The sequence below is a fragment of the Arvicanthis niloticus genome, chromosome 9 (genome assembly GCF_011762505.2).
Source record: "Arvicanthis niloticus isolate mArvNil1 chromosome 9, mArvNil1.pat.X, whole genome shotgun sequence".
In the NCBI taxonomy this organism is placed as follows: domain Eukaryota; kingdom Metazoa; phylum Chordata; class Mammalia; order Rodentia; family Muridae; genus Arvicanthis; species Arvicanthis niloticus.
The window spans coordinates 59,845,450-59,860,745 of NC_047666.1; the positions used below are offsets into that span (position 1 = coordinate 59,845,450).

Consider the following 15,296-nt stretch of genomic DNA (forward strand, 5'->3'; position numbering starts at 1 on the left):
TCATAAATAGAAAACAAAGATGTATATGGCTGAAAAAGCTTCATACATGAGCCAAGCTAAATCATGGTACGCACTTAGAATAACATTTTTCTCTAGTGCTTGTTTTTCTGCCCTGATCTTTTATCCCTGCTCCTCACCGGAAGCTTATTATTGCAATGGAGATATAGCAACGTATCACACAAAAGGAAGCTCACTGTCCCCTAGGAGGGACAAGCATTAGGTCAGGGAATGTCCACTCACAATAATGACTGCAAGGCCGGCACCTTTGTTAGCTGGAACTGGTAGTGTCTACTCAAAACATATTTGTCAAAAGAATGAAGAAATTAGAATAATAACTTTAATTTAATGTAAAATCCATTATTATATGAAAGTTAGCAAAAGAAATTAAATAAAGTAAATTTCTGTATAAAGAAGGCAAACTAATGTAACAGCTCCAAATATGGTGGGTGGAAGAAAATCATCATATAATACTAAAATCTTTTAAATGTTTTCCATGGAAGAAAGAGCAGGAATGGGCAGGGTGGGTCACTGGAGATAATTTTTTTAAGCCAAAGATAGGATAACAAAAGCCCTATTCTTTCCACTGGTCAGCTCTGCTTCCTCTCATAGAGACTGATTACAATGTAATCCACCCACCATCCCTGCCATAGGAAAGCATCCATGACAGCTGCATAGAAGGGATCAGAGAGCCTCCCAAGCAACCCAGGGAACCAGGAAGAACAAAAGGCGGCTCAGGATTTCTCTGTTCCCTTATTCTGATGATATGGGATGTTTAATCACACAATGTTTTGTCTTAGGGTTCCATCCCTGTGATAAAACACCATAAACAAAAGCAACTTGGGGAGTTGACCAGCTTACACGACTACAGTCCATCATGAAGTGAAGTCAGGGCCAGAATCTGGAAGCAGGAACTGAAGCAGAGGCTGTGGTGTGGTGCAGCTTCCTAGCTTGATCTGCCCTTGCTCAGTTTGCTTTCTTATACGCCTCAGATGGTGGACACTGGGCCAGGACCTGCCACAGCTATTATTTAAAAAGAAAAGCTTCCAGACTGGCTTACAGCCCAGTGTTAGGGAGGCATTTCCACAATCAATATTCTCTATTCCCAAACAATAACTTATGTCAAAGTACACACACACACACACACACACACACACACACACACACACACACACAGAGAGGATTTTCCTAAACCAAAATTTAGTCAATAAAACAGTTTCATGTGTTTATTAAAATAACTAATTAGGACATTGAGAGAAGTAGAGGATCACGGATCCAAGAGTCTCAGACATTCCTCTTTGTACAGATGATTTTGTTCAAAGCAATGGGTGATGAAAGAAAAGACAATAGAGACTAAGAAGCCTGTGGTACCAGGAAATGTAGATTTGTGATATTTATCTCAAGATCATTTTTTCCAGGGAGGCAAGAACTCAAATCTTAAGACACAGTTCTGAAGCCACTGATCTTAGGGCACTTTAGATGTGCAGAGAACAGAGATGATCATCTACCTGTTTGTTTTGCTTATTAAGATGCTGAGGTATCGGAAAAATTGTCCCTGGTGCTCCCACCAACGGTAGTGAAAGATTCAGCCAGAGCCCATTTCTCTGTGATGGGTGAGTCAATCCATCCCTGGGAGACTTGGAACAATAGTCACTAACCCTGCCCTGTCCCCTCCATGGTTCGAAATGTAGCGTCCAAACTACTATACTTGAACTCTGTGACATCCTTAATACCCACTAAATAATACCAGTAATATTTAATGAATGGGGCAGCAGAATCTCTGCCTAGATCAAGCTGCCATGCTCCCTGACCTGAAGCCAAGAGCTCCACAGCTGGAAGAGGCCAGAGGCCACTGGTGTGCCACACCTAGAAACGGCCAGCCAGAAACGTCTTTGGCACCTACTAGATGCTAGCATGGGAGATGACTCTGCCAATCTTCCACACTGTCTCCACAAGGGTGGACTGAGCCCAGACCATCCTGCCATCCATGCTCTACCCAGAAGAATGAGAAATGTTGAAAGATTATATAATAGCTTTATATATTTGGTAATGCTCAAATAACAAGTAGCCCACAAAATTAGAGGTGTTACCTGATACCTAACCTAGATATTTGAACTACCTTAGACTGCTGGAGACACATATACATGTGCTGCCATTTTCCCCTCTCTCTCCTCTTCCTTTTTCCTAGCTCCTCCTCTCGCTTCTCCTTACTACTTCACATTAGCTCCTCCCAAAATAATATATTAAGCTCCTCCCGAGTTTAATATAGCAGGAAATATACCACTACACCCACTGGGTTCCAGCACATACCCCCCTTAAAATTTTTTCACATCACTAAAAAGTAATTTTATTAAAGATATTATTTTGTTCTTGAAGATAATCTCTATTCTGATGTCCTGCCTCTCACTTCCAGGTGATATCTTGAGTTCAGCTATAAAAAACACACAAAATCTTCTCCAGATGCCCTATGGCTGTGGGGAGCAGAACATGATCCTTTTTGTTCCCAACATCTACGTACTAAAATATCTGAATGAAACCCAACAACTGACTCCAGAGATCAAGTCCAAGGCCCTTGGCTTCCTCAGAGCTGGTCAGTAAGGCTCAGAAACTACACCTTGTTCTTGTAAATATTCTCTCTAGAAATGTCTAGAAATGGGCTTAGCATTGGAGGGGAGAGCCGAGCAATGTGCTCACTCAGTCCTATAAGCCAGGGTACATGACAGTCTCTCTGACTTCAGATTTGCTGACTGTCATTCCCTGAGGTATTAGTGTCTTCAGAGCAAACTGAAAACCTTGTATTCCAGGTTATCAGAGGGAGCTGAACTACAAACACAAGGATGGTTCCTACAGTGCATTTGGGGATCAATCTGGCCAGAGTCAAGGAAACACTTGGTAAGAAGAGTCCACTGTGTGCCAGGCCTTGTTCAACTCTTGTTCTTCACAGCAGTTATACATGCATCTTATTTCATGGGCGTCTAGCAGATGCCTGGACCTGAGAGGGACATGTTTGAGGTAACACAAGTCATAGATTGCAGGAGTAAAGCCCCTCCAGGTTCATCTGCTTTGACTCTGTAGCATGTCTTTACTGGCTTCGGTAAGCTGGCTTTTTCATTTGTCTCCAAGAATATTCATCAGTAAAAGTCTGGGTACACTTAGATGAGCATCCAAAGATGCTCATAACTAAGACTTGAAAACCTGTTGTCATTCTTCATGTGATCTTGCATTGCATAAGAATGTATTATTGATAGCTGTAGAGATGGCTCAGCAGTTAAGAGCACTGACTGTGCTTCTAAAGGTCCTGAGTTCAATTCCCAGCAACCACAGGTTAGCTCACAACAATTTATAACAGGCTCTGATGCCCTCTTCTGGTTTATCTGAAGACACCAACAGTGTGCTCACATACATAAAATAAATAAATAAATCTTAATTAAAAAAATTATTCACTAACTTAAAAACAAAACAAAAAGACTGGGTTTTTTAGATTTTAAAAAAACACACACAAATGACCAAGAGGTGACAGAGAAAAAAAAGAGACTGGCATAAACTAGAGATAAACCAAAAAGAAGGACCTAATTTTTTGAGGCACAAAACCTATAGCTGGGATTTTTAGGAAAGGAGATTATTTTTATCTACAGAAGGAAATCACAGGAAGTGGGAAACACCTAGGATGAGCATGAAGGTGTATCACATAAACACCAGAGGACTCAGGATAGAAGCAATGAGAAAGGAAAGCAGGAAGTACCTGAAACCACACCAAGTGAGTGTCCATCCAAGTGGACCAAGGAATGGAAGACTTTTTTGGAGTAGCCAGAGTCACTGTCCAGCTGTTCTTCTCAGAGATCATTAGACTGATTGCTCATGAGTGTGGACCAGGCCCCTGGAAACCCTTGTGTCGAGGAGCTGCCTCAGAACTAAAGCTTCATCCCCCACTCTCCCTCTCTCTCCCATCAGGCTAACAGCCTTTGTGCTCAAGTCTTTTGCCCAAGCTCGAGCCTTCATCTTCATTGATGAGTCACACATCACCCAAGCCTTCACCTGGCTCTCCCAGCAGCAGAAGGACAATGGCTGCTTCCGGAGCTCTGGGTCACTCTTCCACAATGACTTGAAGGTGATCTTTTCTGAACTGCTTATAAGCATAGTGATCTAACAACACCTTAAAGTCATGTCATACTACCTACCATGGGGAGGAATAAATCTCTAGGTTGGGAATGTACTTTTCATAATGGGGATATGAATGGGAACTTCCATTGAATACATGGATTGGCCTTGAGCACAGAAGTGTTGATAGATTGCTTGCTGTATATTCTGCTGATTTCACTCCTTGTTTGCAGGGGGGAGTAGATGATGAAATGACCCTCTCTGCCTACATAACCATAGCCCTTCTGGAAAGTTCACTTCTAGCCACGGTAGGTGCCATGTTGCTTTTCAGCATCCAAAAGTGATATAAAGCCTGTGGCTTTTTAACATCTCTAAAGCCAAGTGGCAGCTTTCTTGGTTTTTTGTCAATGCTTTGCATTTCTCTGATTCCATTAATGATCATCCACTTGCTCAGTGAAATCCTGGATATGTTACAAAGATCACCCCAAAAACACAGCCTTTGATACTGTCCCTGTTAGTCTGTATCTTAAATGGAACACAATTTATAAAATGGAATGGCTCCCAAAAGACAGAGGAGAGGATAAACAGACAATCAATGACAGGAAGAAGAGAGGAAAGAAAGAAGAGAGGAAGGAAAAAAAGAGGGGAAGGGAAGGAACAGGAAGGAAGAGAGGGAGGAAAAGTAAGGGATTGAGAGAAAGAAAGAGACAAAGGGAGGGGAGGAAGAGGAAAGGAGAGAGTGGGAAAAAGTATGGGGAGTAGGAAGGGAAAGAGGAGAGGGGAAGGAGATCAGGGTTGATGAAGATAGAGAAAGTAAAGGAGGAAAGGAGAAAGGAAGACAGGGAAGGAGAGGGAGAAAGGGAGAGAAAAGGAGGGTAAAGAAAGGGAGGGATGGAGAAAGAGTTGGGAGGGAACAGAAGGGAGGGAAGGGGAGGAGAGGGAGGATTGATTTGAAAAGTATAAACACTATAGCCTCCATATTTGTCCCAGGACCTGCTAGGATCTTTTTCACAACCTCAGTTTTCCTTGTTCTGCCAACAGCATCCTGTTGTCTCCAAAGCCCTGAGCTGCCTGGAGTCATCCTGGAAGACTATAGAGCAAGGAGAAAATGGCAGCTTTGTGTACACCAAGGCATTGATGGCCTATGCTTTTGCTCTGGCAGGGAACCAGGAGAAGAGAAATGAAATCCTGAAGTCACTTGAGAAGGAAGCTATAAAAGAAGGTAGGAATGTGTGTTCTCATGTTTGTCTCCATCCAGCTCCAGTGAAGGAAAACAGAAGAACACATGGAGTGTGGAAAGAGCATTCCATGTCAGTCCCATCTCCATGGCACACTGAGATTTCTCCTTGAGCTGCCCCATTAAGAGATGAGTCTTCTTTCTATACAAAAGCCTACTGTTTGGTATTTTCTGATAGTGTGACCAAAATCAACAAATACAATATCACAGTAGGACACTCGCAGGTCTAACTCAGTTACAATGTGAATGTAGTTAAAGCCCAGCTTTTCTCTGCTACCTATAAACCTACCAGGAGCAGCAAAAACTATGAAGAACACAAAGAGGAAAGATGCATGGAGGTTTGGCTATTTCACTGGCAACTCTGACCCCACTGGGAAACTTTAGTATTCATTTGGTTTAAAAGCTGAACAAGAGACGTTTTGTTGGGTGTGAAGGAGTTAATGTTTAAAAGAATCTGTCTGCTACTGCCCCATCACCAGCTCTGCTAGAGCACCACTGTGGATGTAATTTAGTTAATAACTTACACATTTCTGTCCATGGTTTTTCTCAATCACAACCCATAACACCAACTGAAGATTTTTACTGTGGATTAGTGAATGTGGGCATATTGTGAGTGAAATTTTTAAAACCTTCTAAAACCTTTTATAGTTCCTTCTTCCTACATATGGACATGCAGTCATTGCCCACTCAGACTTTTCATTATTTCTCTATTTTTACCCCAAGACAACTCCATCCATTGGGAAAGACCTCAGAAACCCAGGAAATCCGAGGACTCTTTGTATGAACCCCAGGCTGCCTCTGCTGAGGTAGAGATGAGCGCCTATGTCGTCCTGGCTCGCCTCACTGCCCAGCCAGCCCCAGCCCCTGAGGACCTGACTTTGTCAATGAACACCATCAAGTGGCTCACAAAGCAGCAGAATTCCCATGGTGGCTTCTCCTCCACACAGGTCAGTGGTTTTCCTTCAGAGTCCCCATTAGGTTAGAGGATTTGAATAAGAGATGCAGAGACCATAAAACGGGGTAGAGGATAGAAGAATAAGGACATGTTACTCATGGATATTTTGTGTCTGTAAGAAGTGAGGGCTCCTGTGTTCTATAATAAATTGCCCTAGTTCCTATGCCCAGCCACAGAAGTTCTCTTCAGACCACAGTTAGTGAAACAGGCCTACGTGTTCTAGAACTTCTAACCCAGATCCAATCCTTAATATAAAACAATGGTAAAAATCCTGGAATATCCAGCATCCTAGACATAGTTTCCACACTCTAGAACAGCATGTGGAGACCTAAGACCAAACCGACATGTCTATTGCCCTACTGACCTTTGGTACAGCTGTTTCCCTTCTCCTGATAGACTCTCCTTAATCTTATGGAAGGGTAGATCACCCTCAGGTTTTCTCCAAGCTAGCCAGAGGTCAAGGTACCTCTTGATACTTGGGAACAACCAGAAATGTAAACTATTCACTTTATCATCTAGACAGTATAACTCTCAAGAGGTAATAATATCTCCCACCCCAAAAATATACATCTACCAGAATAACTATAATTACTACACCAGGTATTCTGGGCAAATAGGGCAGAAATAATCTCCAGAGAAGTATAGTGAGACAGTAGGGTCCTCTAAAGGAGAAATACAATGTACAAAAAGAAAATTTCCAGGAGAAATACAATGTACAGAAAGAAAACTTCCATGATACTAGCCACCCTGCTTTGAAGCTCAGTTCTTTCCCTCTCTCTTTCCAATAGAGAATAAGCATTGTGATTATAAAACCTCAATGCATGCATCTGCTCTCTTGTTGGACTCTGTTCTCAGGACAACATCTGGGGCTCCCTGGATAAGGAAGGATCATGTGACAGAGATCCTTCCTGGAGGCTGAAGTACAATTGCACAGAGCATGCCACTGAGGAGCAAGGCAGTGAAGGACAACATTAGATCATAGGTTTTTTCTATTTAATAAGATGAATCAGGACAGGCACTTGGCCATGCTGTTTGTATGTCTTGATGACTCAGCAAGGGCAAAAGCAAGTTTGTTGAGGAAAGCATGGGTATGATTTTATGGAACGATGGAGGGTCTAGCCATGGGAACCTGGGAAAGAGGAAGAAAAGCAATAAATGCTGAGAGAAACATCAAATTTGTATTTATATTTTCTGCTGGCTATTGAGGGGGACTGCATATGCCAGGATACTCTACAGAGGAAAAAAACATGTGAATTTGGCTCCCACATGTATTCAACATTAAAGCCTGAAATAAAGTCTAGAGTTCAAATAATTAGAGACAAAATCTCATGACAGTTTGTCACAGCTAGAATGAACTTTGGGAAGAGCTCCAGACCTTCCAAATGGATGCTTTCCTAAAAGTTTATATTCATTCCTGTCAGGACACTGTGGTGGCCCTCGATGCTCTGTCCAAATATGGAGCAGTTACTTTTTCCAGAAGCCAGAAAAATGCTTTGGTGACCATCGAGTCTTCAGGGTCATTTTCCCAAAAATTCCAAGTAGAGAACAGTAATCGCCTGTTACTGCAGCAGGTCCCATTGCCAGACATTCCTGGGAACTACACCATCAGTGTGTCGGGTGAAGGATGTGCGTATGCTCAGGTAAGATGCTGGGGAGTTGTGAGTATGCAGCTGTGAGCCTCCTTCCCCAAAATGGAAAGTCTGGCTTTGCCTACCTGCACACATTGTGCTCAAATTGGGAAAAATTGATCCAAGGACAGAATGCAATTGAGGTGAAGTATTTCTGTTCACTGATTATCAGACTACGCTGAGATACAACATGCACGTGGAGAAGCAAGAGGCTGCATTTGCTCTACGGGTACAGACAACACCTCTAACTTGTAATAATCCTAAAGGCCACAACAGCTTCCAGATCTCACTAGAAATCAGGTATGAGATAGGCATGTGTCTCTGTCTCTGGATGAGCATCTGACTCTGTCTCTCAGCTACTATAGGGCTGTCTTCCTAGAACTCATCATGGAACAGGTTAGAAGATATTTAAAATGGGTCTCTTCATTAACATTTTGCTTGGTCTGTAAAAAAATAAATAAAAATACTGGACTTCAGCAAAATAAACAATGAAAAATTGTAGAATTATAATTTTTAATTAGTCTAGTTTTAGGGTTCCTTTTGTGACCAATATCATAATAAAATAGTACATTACTCTTTTCCATGAGACCTTAACATGGGTTATTCTTCTTCACCAAAAAAGAATAGTCTTCCTGGTTTTTTTTAAATTCCATTTTTTTCTAGAAGAAAAAAATTCAGTTCTTCTGACACTCATCAAAAACTTTGTACAAAATATAATCATCAACAGGGTCCAACTGTAGAAACTGAAGACATCTTTGATGGAAAGAATACATACATAATGTGACTTATCATCATACAAAAGTGTGTGTGTGTGTTTGTGTGTGTGTGTGTGTGTGTGTGTGTTTGTGTGTGTGTGTGTATGCCAGCATGTGTATGTATGACAAAGGACAATGTCAGCCATTAGCTCTCAAGTTTCATACATACTTGTTTTTGATATTAGATCTCTTACCAGCTAAGCAGACTCTGTTGGTTCACCAGCATGCCTGGCAGATCCAGCCATTTTAATGCACTCTCCAGATAATTTTCTGTTATGCAGGCTATTTACATTGACTATAAAAGCCATATATTTTCAAGGTATGAAAAAAATCACACAGGCTATATCAGGAATTACTGCTGGGACTCAAAGGAGGCAACATTCAAACTATTAAAGTGACTCCTCTGTCCACTTCTCTGGTCTGTAGTTACACGGGGAGCCGTCCATCCTCCAACATGGTGATTGCTGATGTGAAGATGGTATCTGGTTTCATCCCATTGAAACCAACAGTGAAAAAGGTAAGCAGAGATGAGATGTTTGGATTCGCTGTATCCTCAGACTAGGAGCCTACCAACACAATCATAATTATGTCAGACCATGTCAAAACAATGGTAGCACTCATTTAACACACTTGAGGTTGTTAAAATACTGATTGATATCGATATGGATTGTGATAGCAGCCAGCACAAGAAATGTAAGAAAGGGGTCTGAATTCGTTGAGTCCACAATCTAGCTAAGAGTAACTTTTAAAGTGTAATGACCCTGGTCAATAATGATTCAAGGGAAAATATTTTTAAATGCAAAAATTGAAGGTATAGTTTTAGATTTTTTTTAAGACCTATGAAAATTAACAGGGTAAAGTTGATAACAGAGCTGAGAGAATAAGTACTGACAAATGGGTGACTATTTTTATTTTCAAACAAAAATCAAGATTAACAATTACTACATCAGATCATATTCAGTCAGGCCTTTAGTAGCGAACCCTACACAATTTTCTAAATATATGTTGATTCTTACTGGAAAGACGTCTTCCCATTCCTTTAAGTGAATTCAATAACATCCCCTTTTTATCACCTAACGTCCCACAATTCATTTATCTCTCTCACCACCAAGGCCTTTGCTTTTTCAGTAACCTGGAGGTTTCCTCTCATTTTCAGCTTGAAAAATTAGAGCATGTGAGCAGAACAGAAGTGAGCAACAACAATGTCTTATTCTATCTGGATCAGGTATGGTTCCTTCTGCCTCCTTAGTCATGCCGAGGTGGGCAATCCTTATGTGATCTATGTAGGTCAGGTGAGGGCCCTTCCTGCTTTCTTATACAGGCCAAGGTGGACATTCTTTCTTGGTGAAGCCCTGGGGGAATCCCATAGCAGAAGGGAAGCAATTCTAAAGGAAACCTTTAGAATTAGAGGAACATCATTCCCTCATTCTACATGATACTTTGAGTTCTTTTTCTCTGGCCTGGACTCATGACTCCGCAGTTAAGGACACTTACTATTCTTGCAGAAGACCAGAATTTAGTTCTCAGGAGCCATACCAACTCAAAACTGTCTGTAATTCCAGTTCCAGGGGGATCTGATTCCCTCTTCTGGGCCCTATCAGTACACACACACACACACACACACACACACACTAAAACAAATCTTTAAAACATCTTTGCTCATTGCTGGATTTCCTGAGACTTAGCATAGGGTCCCAAGTCAGCAAGTCAAAGGATTTAACTCTCACAGTGGACAAAATCAAATATCATACATTAAGGAGGAATATGGATTTTTTGGAATGGTTTAATAGCCTGGAAGAGTTTCATATACTCTCAGAAGCCTCTACTTCAGTTCCTCAAGTCCCAGTCTAAAATCCATATCACCATATCATGGTTCACATAGGTGGGCAGTTACAGAAGACAGTGACTGTGGGGTTAAATGCTATCCAACTCATAACTGAGTCATGCTGAAGAAAAACACTGGCCCCTTTCCTGAGTCTGCATCATTTTTCCTCTGTTTCCCAGGTGACCAATCAGACACTGGCCTTCTCCTTCATCATTCAACAAGATATCCCAGTAAAGAACTTGCAGCCTGCCATCGTGAAAGTCTATGACTACTATGAGACAGGTGAGCAAGAAATGGTAGTGGACCCTAAAGAAACTTGTTTTTCTTTTTGTTGTTTTGATTTTTTTTTTTACATTTTCTCACTATGTAACCTGGGCTGGCACAAACTCTCAGTTCTCCTTACTTTGCCTCCCAAATGGTGATATTACAGGCATATGTCATCATAGTCATTAAAAACAATTGCTGTTCAGACACTGACCCATTATATAGGCCAAACAACCATTTATACATTTTCAGTTTATTCAGTTACTCATGCCTTGTTTGTCCAAGCAATCATGTGCCATGTCCAAATAACCCAAGGGACCAAATATTATGCAAAGTAGGGTCTATAAGTTGAAAGAAGGGAAAACCTTCTTATGAATAGAGCAATGGGAAAATGAAGAGTTGTACAAATAATCACAAAAGGAATAAAAAGATGAGAGAATTATAGCTCGTGTGTTCAGCAGTGAACACAGAAAGAAAGAAAGCAAAGCCAGAGCTGGGGAATTAAGTTGTGGATTTTCTGACAAAGTGAAGAGATATAATAAATGTTTCAGACAAGAATAATTCAAGAAATATTGAAGGAAAAGCAGAAACATAGAACAAAATCTGAAAGGATGTATGTCTACAAGGATCTTGCTAGTACTCTGCTCAAACACTGTAGGAGAAGCACACTTAGATTTTTCTCTATGGGGTAAATGATTCCGGTGTTGTTATACATTTGTTTCTTTATCATGTGAGAGGCTGGCACATCATGGTGCCTGTGGAGGTCAGTGGGCCATTCGGGGAAATGTGTTCTCTGCTTCTGCCATGAGGATCCTGAAGACTGAACTCACTAAGGTCATCAGGCATGGCAGCAATCACCTTTCCCCACTGAGCCATCTTGCTGTCCTAGGGTAAAAGTGTCATCCAGTGCCGGGAGCCGACCCCCTCGCCCCCGGCTTGGGGGTGAGAGAAGGGGAGAGAGAGAGATGCAGCTGGTTCTTCTTTCTTCTCCTCCTCCCACCATCCGGTTCTTCTCCGAGGCAGCCCCTATGCTACTGTAGCTGACCTGCAGTCAGCATCCTGGCCCTAAGACCAGCAAGGTGTTAAGTAAATAGCCCTGTGCTATCCTAAAAACTTCTTCTGAGGGTAAATGGACTGCAGGCTAGGGTGATTAACACCTGTAGCCTAACAGCAGAGGATTAGGCAACGTGGTCTTTGTTCTATCTCAGCAGGAACTGCTGGGCTCTAACTTACAAGAAGAAAAGACACTTTAGAAAAGTTACTATAGAGTTTATTTAGTGTAGAAAGTATCCTATGAAAGCTATCTGAGGGGAAACGTGGAAAGGTCCTAAGTGGGGAAGAAGAAAAGATTCTAACAAAGTAAAATTCTAAGGGAGAAAAATTCTAGGCAGGGGTAAAGGAAAGGGCGATGGGGTCTAACTAACTGACTAGTCTAACTCACCATTCTAACTGCTCATTCTAACTTCCTATTCTAACTCCTCTATTCTAACTGACTGTCATCTCTTTGTCCTCAGAACTTATACATCTTTCAGAGTACATGGTCACATGTTACAAGGTTCATCACAAGTTCACACCAAATTTCAAGTCATAAATTGAAATAGAAGTTTACAACACAGAATGTTTACATGAATACCCATTAGGAGTAATTATCTAACTAGACATTCATCACCTGTCTAGCTCTACAGGTTCGCAGAAAGTTTGAAACTATAACTTAAGAAATTAGTGAAGTTTTGTATAGATAAACCCAGGCAATATTTTCTCTTCTGTCCTGGTACCTATAATAAATTGTGGATTCCCTCTAGTAACCTAGGCTAATGGTTTTATGACCTCTTGGAATGTGCTCTAAGCAGGAGAAGGTCCAGTTACTATCACTCTTGGGGCAATTAACTGATAACACTCAGGAGACTGGCAGAGTTCTCATTGCAGTTTGTCTATGCCTAAGGGACTTAATAGCAGTCCCGATATAAAAGAACTTAATAATCACTGATATAATTTTAGGAATTCTTATAAGATCATCATTAAGACTTAAGAAGTCATCTATTTGTCTGTATAGTATCACTACAAGACAGTACATCTTCGTGGATCTGCAGAGATCTGCTACAAAGGGGTGTGCTATTGCTTAGTGATAGTAGCATATGTCTAATAATAGTAATAATGGGAAAAGCATATTAATAGCAGGAATCTTTCCCAAAATCACGTCCACCACAGCCTTGCTAATGGGGCACACTCGTCGCAGATTATATGATAATCCGAGGCAAGCATTTCAGGATGATCATCTGCTCATTATTAGCTTGTCCCATTATGGCTCCCGACAATCCAGTGGCTTCAAGGGGTGAAATTCCCTCCTTTGGTTTGTCTGATGTCCTCAGAGAGATGACTTTTCAGCAATCATCCAGGTCCTGACTGAGGAAAGTGGTCAGTCCTAAGACATCACCTACCCTCCACAAAAATCCTCTCAAAAACTCCCATTCTCAAGTTTGACTCCCATGTCTTTCAGATGACGTGGCTTTTGCTGAATACAGCAGCCCCTGCAGCTCAGGTGAGCACCTAGCATTCCTACCACAAGCCTTCCTCTGACCTCCTTCCCCTCAAAACGACCCACAACTTTTGTGAGATGAGCTCAGAGCATTGTCGCTGAGTGATAGAAACACAGAAATGTGCACCTTTGGATTGGTGTGCTAACCCTGGAAGACTCCTCTGACTCTCTCACCAAAGTGTATGGTAGCTCATGGTAGAAAATCTGAAGGGTCCCGTTCTCCACCAAGGCCAGTTTGCTTTCCTGCTGAGAACCCTGCTGTCTGTGCCTAGTTAGATTATACTCACCACATGTGCTGTTTTCTTCTCTTCCCATACACAGAAAATCAAAATGTTTGAGATTCCTAATAGGCGACAAGGCATTGTTGGAATCCCCAGACCCAGGAACCTTCAAGACTGTGATTTGTGTTTGTCTCTGCAATACAAATTCTGAACATGGGTGGAAAATAAATGCATAGTTCTTGAGAGTCTCTAGCTGTGATTATTTTTCACTTAATCCAAATTTGCTCCGTGTTCAGTTAGTGTTTTTCCCTGTACCCTATATTTGAAATGAACATAAATGACATTTAAACAGAAGAGCAAGCATTGTAAATACGGGTAACACTTTACAACAGCTTCAATAAAACAGCACCCCAGACATGAAGCTCAACAAGGCGGCAACCTTCCCTTCATAAGAAAGTCATGATGGTGTATTAGTGAAACAAGACTATATTGCAAGCAAGAAATGGTGATTCTGGCCTACATTGAGAGCATTTCTGGAAAATGAGGCAGGAGAGTCACAAATTCAAGAGTGACACAGGCTACTTTGCAAGTGGAAAGTGAGCCTGGGCTTCATAACAAGACTGTCTCTCAAAAAATCAAAATGTATAGATTATTGCTTGATGGTAAAACACTTGATGATTTCCAAATCTATGGACTCAGTTTCTAACAAAGGGAAAAGCAAGGGATATAATACATCCAGGTAAAAACACATTTTACAAAAGAAAAAAGACAAGCCTTTAGTGCCAGAAAAATATCTATCCTTACCTTACTGATCAGCAGGGTGCCATGTTGAAGACTGCAATGATAAATCCATTAAGCTATGTAATGGAAGGCGTAGTGATTGAATGAAGAATGTCCCTGATTGGCTCGGGTGTTTTACTGGTTGTTTGGCACCAAGTTGGTGCTGATCTGCAAGGGTGTAACATCTTAGAGTATGGGTCCTAGCTGGAAGTAGGGGTGAAGCTTAAGAATTCTAGCCCAGCCAAGTTCTGTTTGATTCTTGGCCTATGAAGTATGAGGAGTTCATTTCATAAGTGTTTCCATCCTTGGACCTAAATATTCCTAGCCACTATGCTTCCCTACCATAACAGGCTGGTGTCCCCTGGACATGGAAACTGTCAGCTGATGACCAGGTGTTTAGACACATGAGCCTATGGAGATATTTGAGATTCAAACCCTAACAGTGAGTTAACCTGTTATTCTGGAGCCTGTGGCAAGGCAGAATGTCACAGGGGGGGATCCACCCACTTAAGGGTCAGAATTCAAGAGAGAGAAAGAGAGGGCACAATCCCATAATTCCCTCTGTGAATTATCTTTTGCCCATTGGCCGGATCTTTTTCAAAGTTCCACCACCTCCCAATGGCACCACAGGCTGAGGGCCAAACCTTGAACACAAGTATCCACTGTAAAGGCCATAGTTGTTAATGTGACCTTTTCAGAGATGATGGAGATTTAAGAGCTGAATCATGTCCTCACAGGGTAGTGGGAGCTGGCTCCTCACTGGCTTACTGTTTTTCTTTGGTGACCATGAGGTAAGAACTTGACTTAGTTTTGCTTTGGTTTGCTGTGTCCTGTGGCCTCTGTGCTCCCTCAGCATAGAACCTAAAAGAGCAGGGACTATCAATTGATCAGAATGAAACTTTCCCTTTCTAAGTTCATGTGGCAGATACATGCTCCAGTAAACAAAAGGCTGTTCTAGCAGAAGCAAGAGGGCAGTGTTTATTCATGCCTCTGTGAAACT

At 41.6% G+C, this 15,296-nt stretch overlaps 1 protein-coding gene across 2 annotated transcripts in view; it reads left to right on the top strand.

The window, feature by feature from the left end:
* The window catches only part of LOC117715150 (murinoglobulin-1-like), a 50,732-nt gene extending 36,971 nt beyond the window's left edge, over window positions 1-13,761 (top strand). The window contains exons 23-37 of one of the 2 annotated variants that reach the window (XM_076940508.1): window positions 1,527-1,610; window positions 2,411-2,587; window positions 2,802-2,889; window positions 3,949-4,105; window positions 4,329-4,403; window positions 5,137-5,317; window positions 5,887-5,941; window positions 6,024-6,279; window positions 7,709-7,927; window positions 8,088-8,215; window positions 9,097-9,187; window positions 9,827-9,895; window positions 10,675-10,777; window positions 13,257-13,298; window positions 13,617-13,761. In XM_076940508.1, coding sequence (XP_076796623.1) covers window positions 1,527-1,610; window positions 2,411-2,587; window positions 2,802-2,889; window positions 3,949-4,105; window positions 4,329-4,403; window positions 5,137-5,317; window positions 5,887-5,941; window positions 6,024-6,279; window positions 7,709-7,927; window positions 8,088-8,215; window positions 9,097-9,187; window positions 9,827-9,895; window positions 10,675-10,777; window positions 13,257-13,298; window positions 13,617-13,633 — 1,742 coding nt within the window. In that variant the 3' untranslated portion in view covers window positions 13,634-13,761. Of the gene's footprint in view, window positions 1-1,526; window positions 1,611-2,410; window positions 2,588-2,801; window positions 2,890-3,948; window positions 4,106-4,328; window positions 4,404-5,136; window positions 5,318-5,886; window positions 5,942-6,023; window positions 6,280-7,708; window positions 7,928-8,087; window positions 8,216-9,096; window positions 9,188-9,826; window positions 9,896-10,674; window positions 10,778-13,256 lie in introns of both variants that reach the window. The other variant, XM_076940509.1, reaches the window with a different exon arrangement.
* Window positions 13,762-15,296: the final 1,535 nt, after the last annotated feature.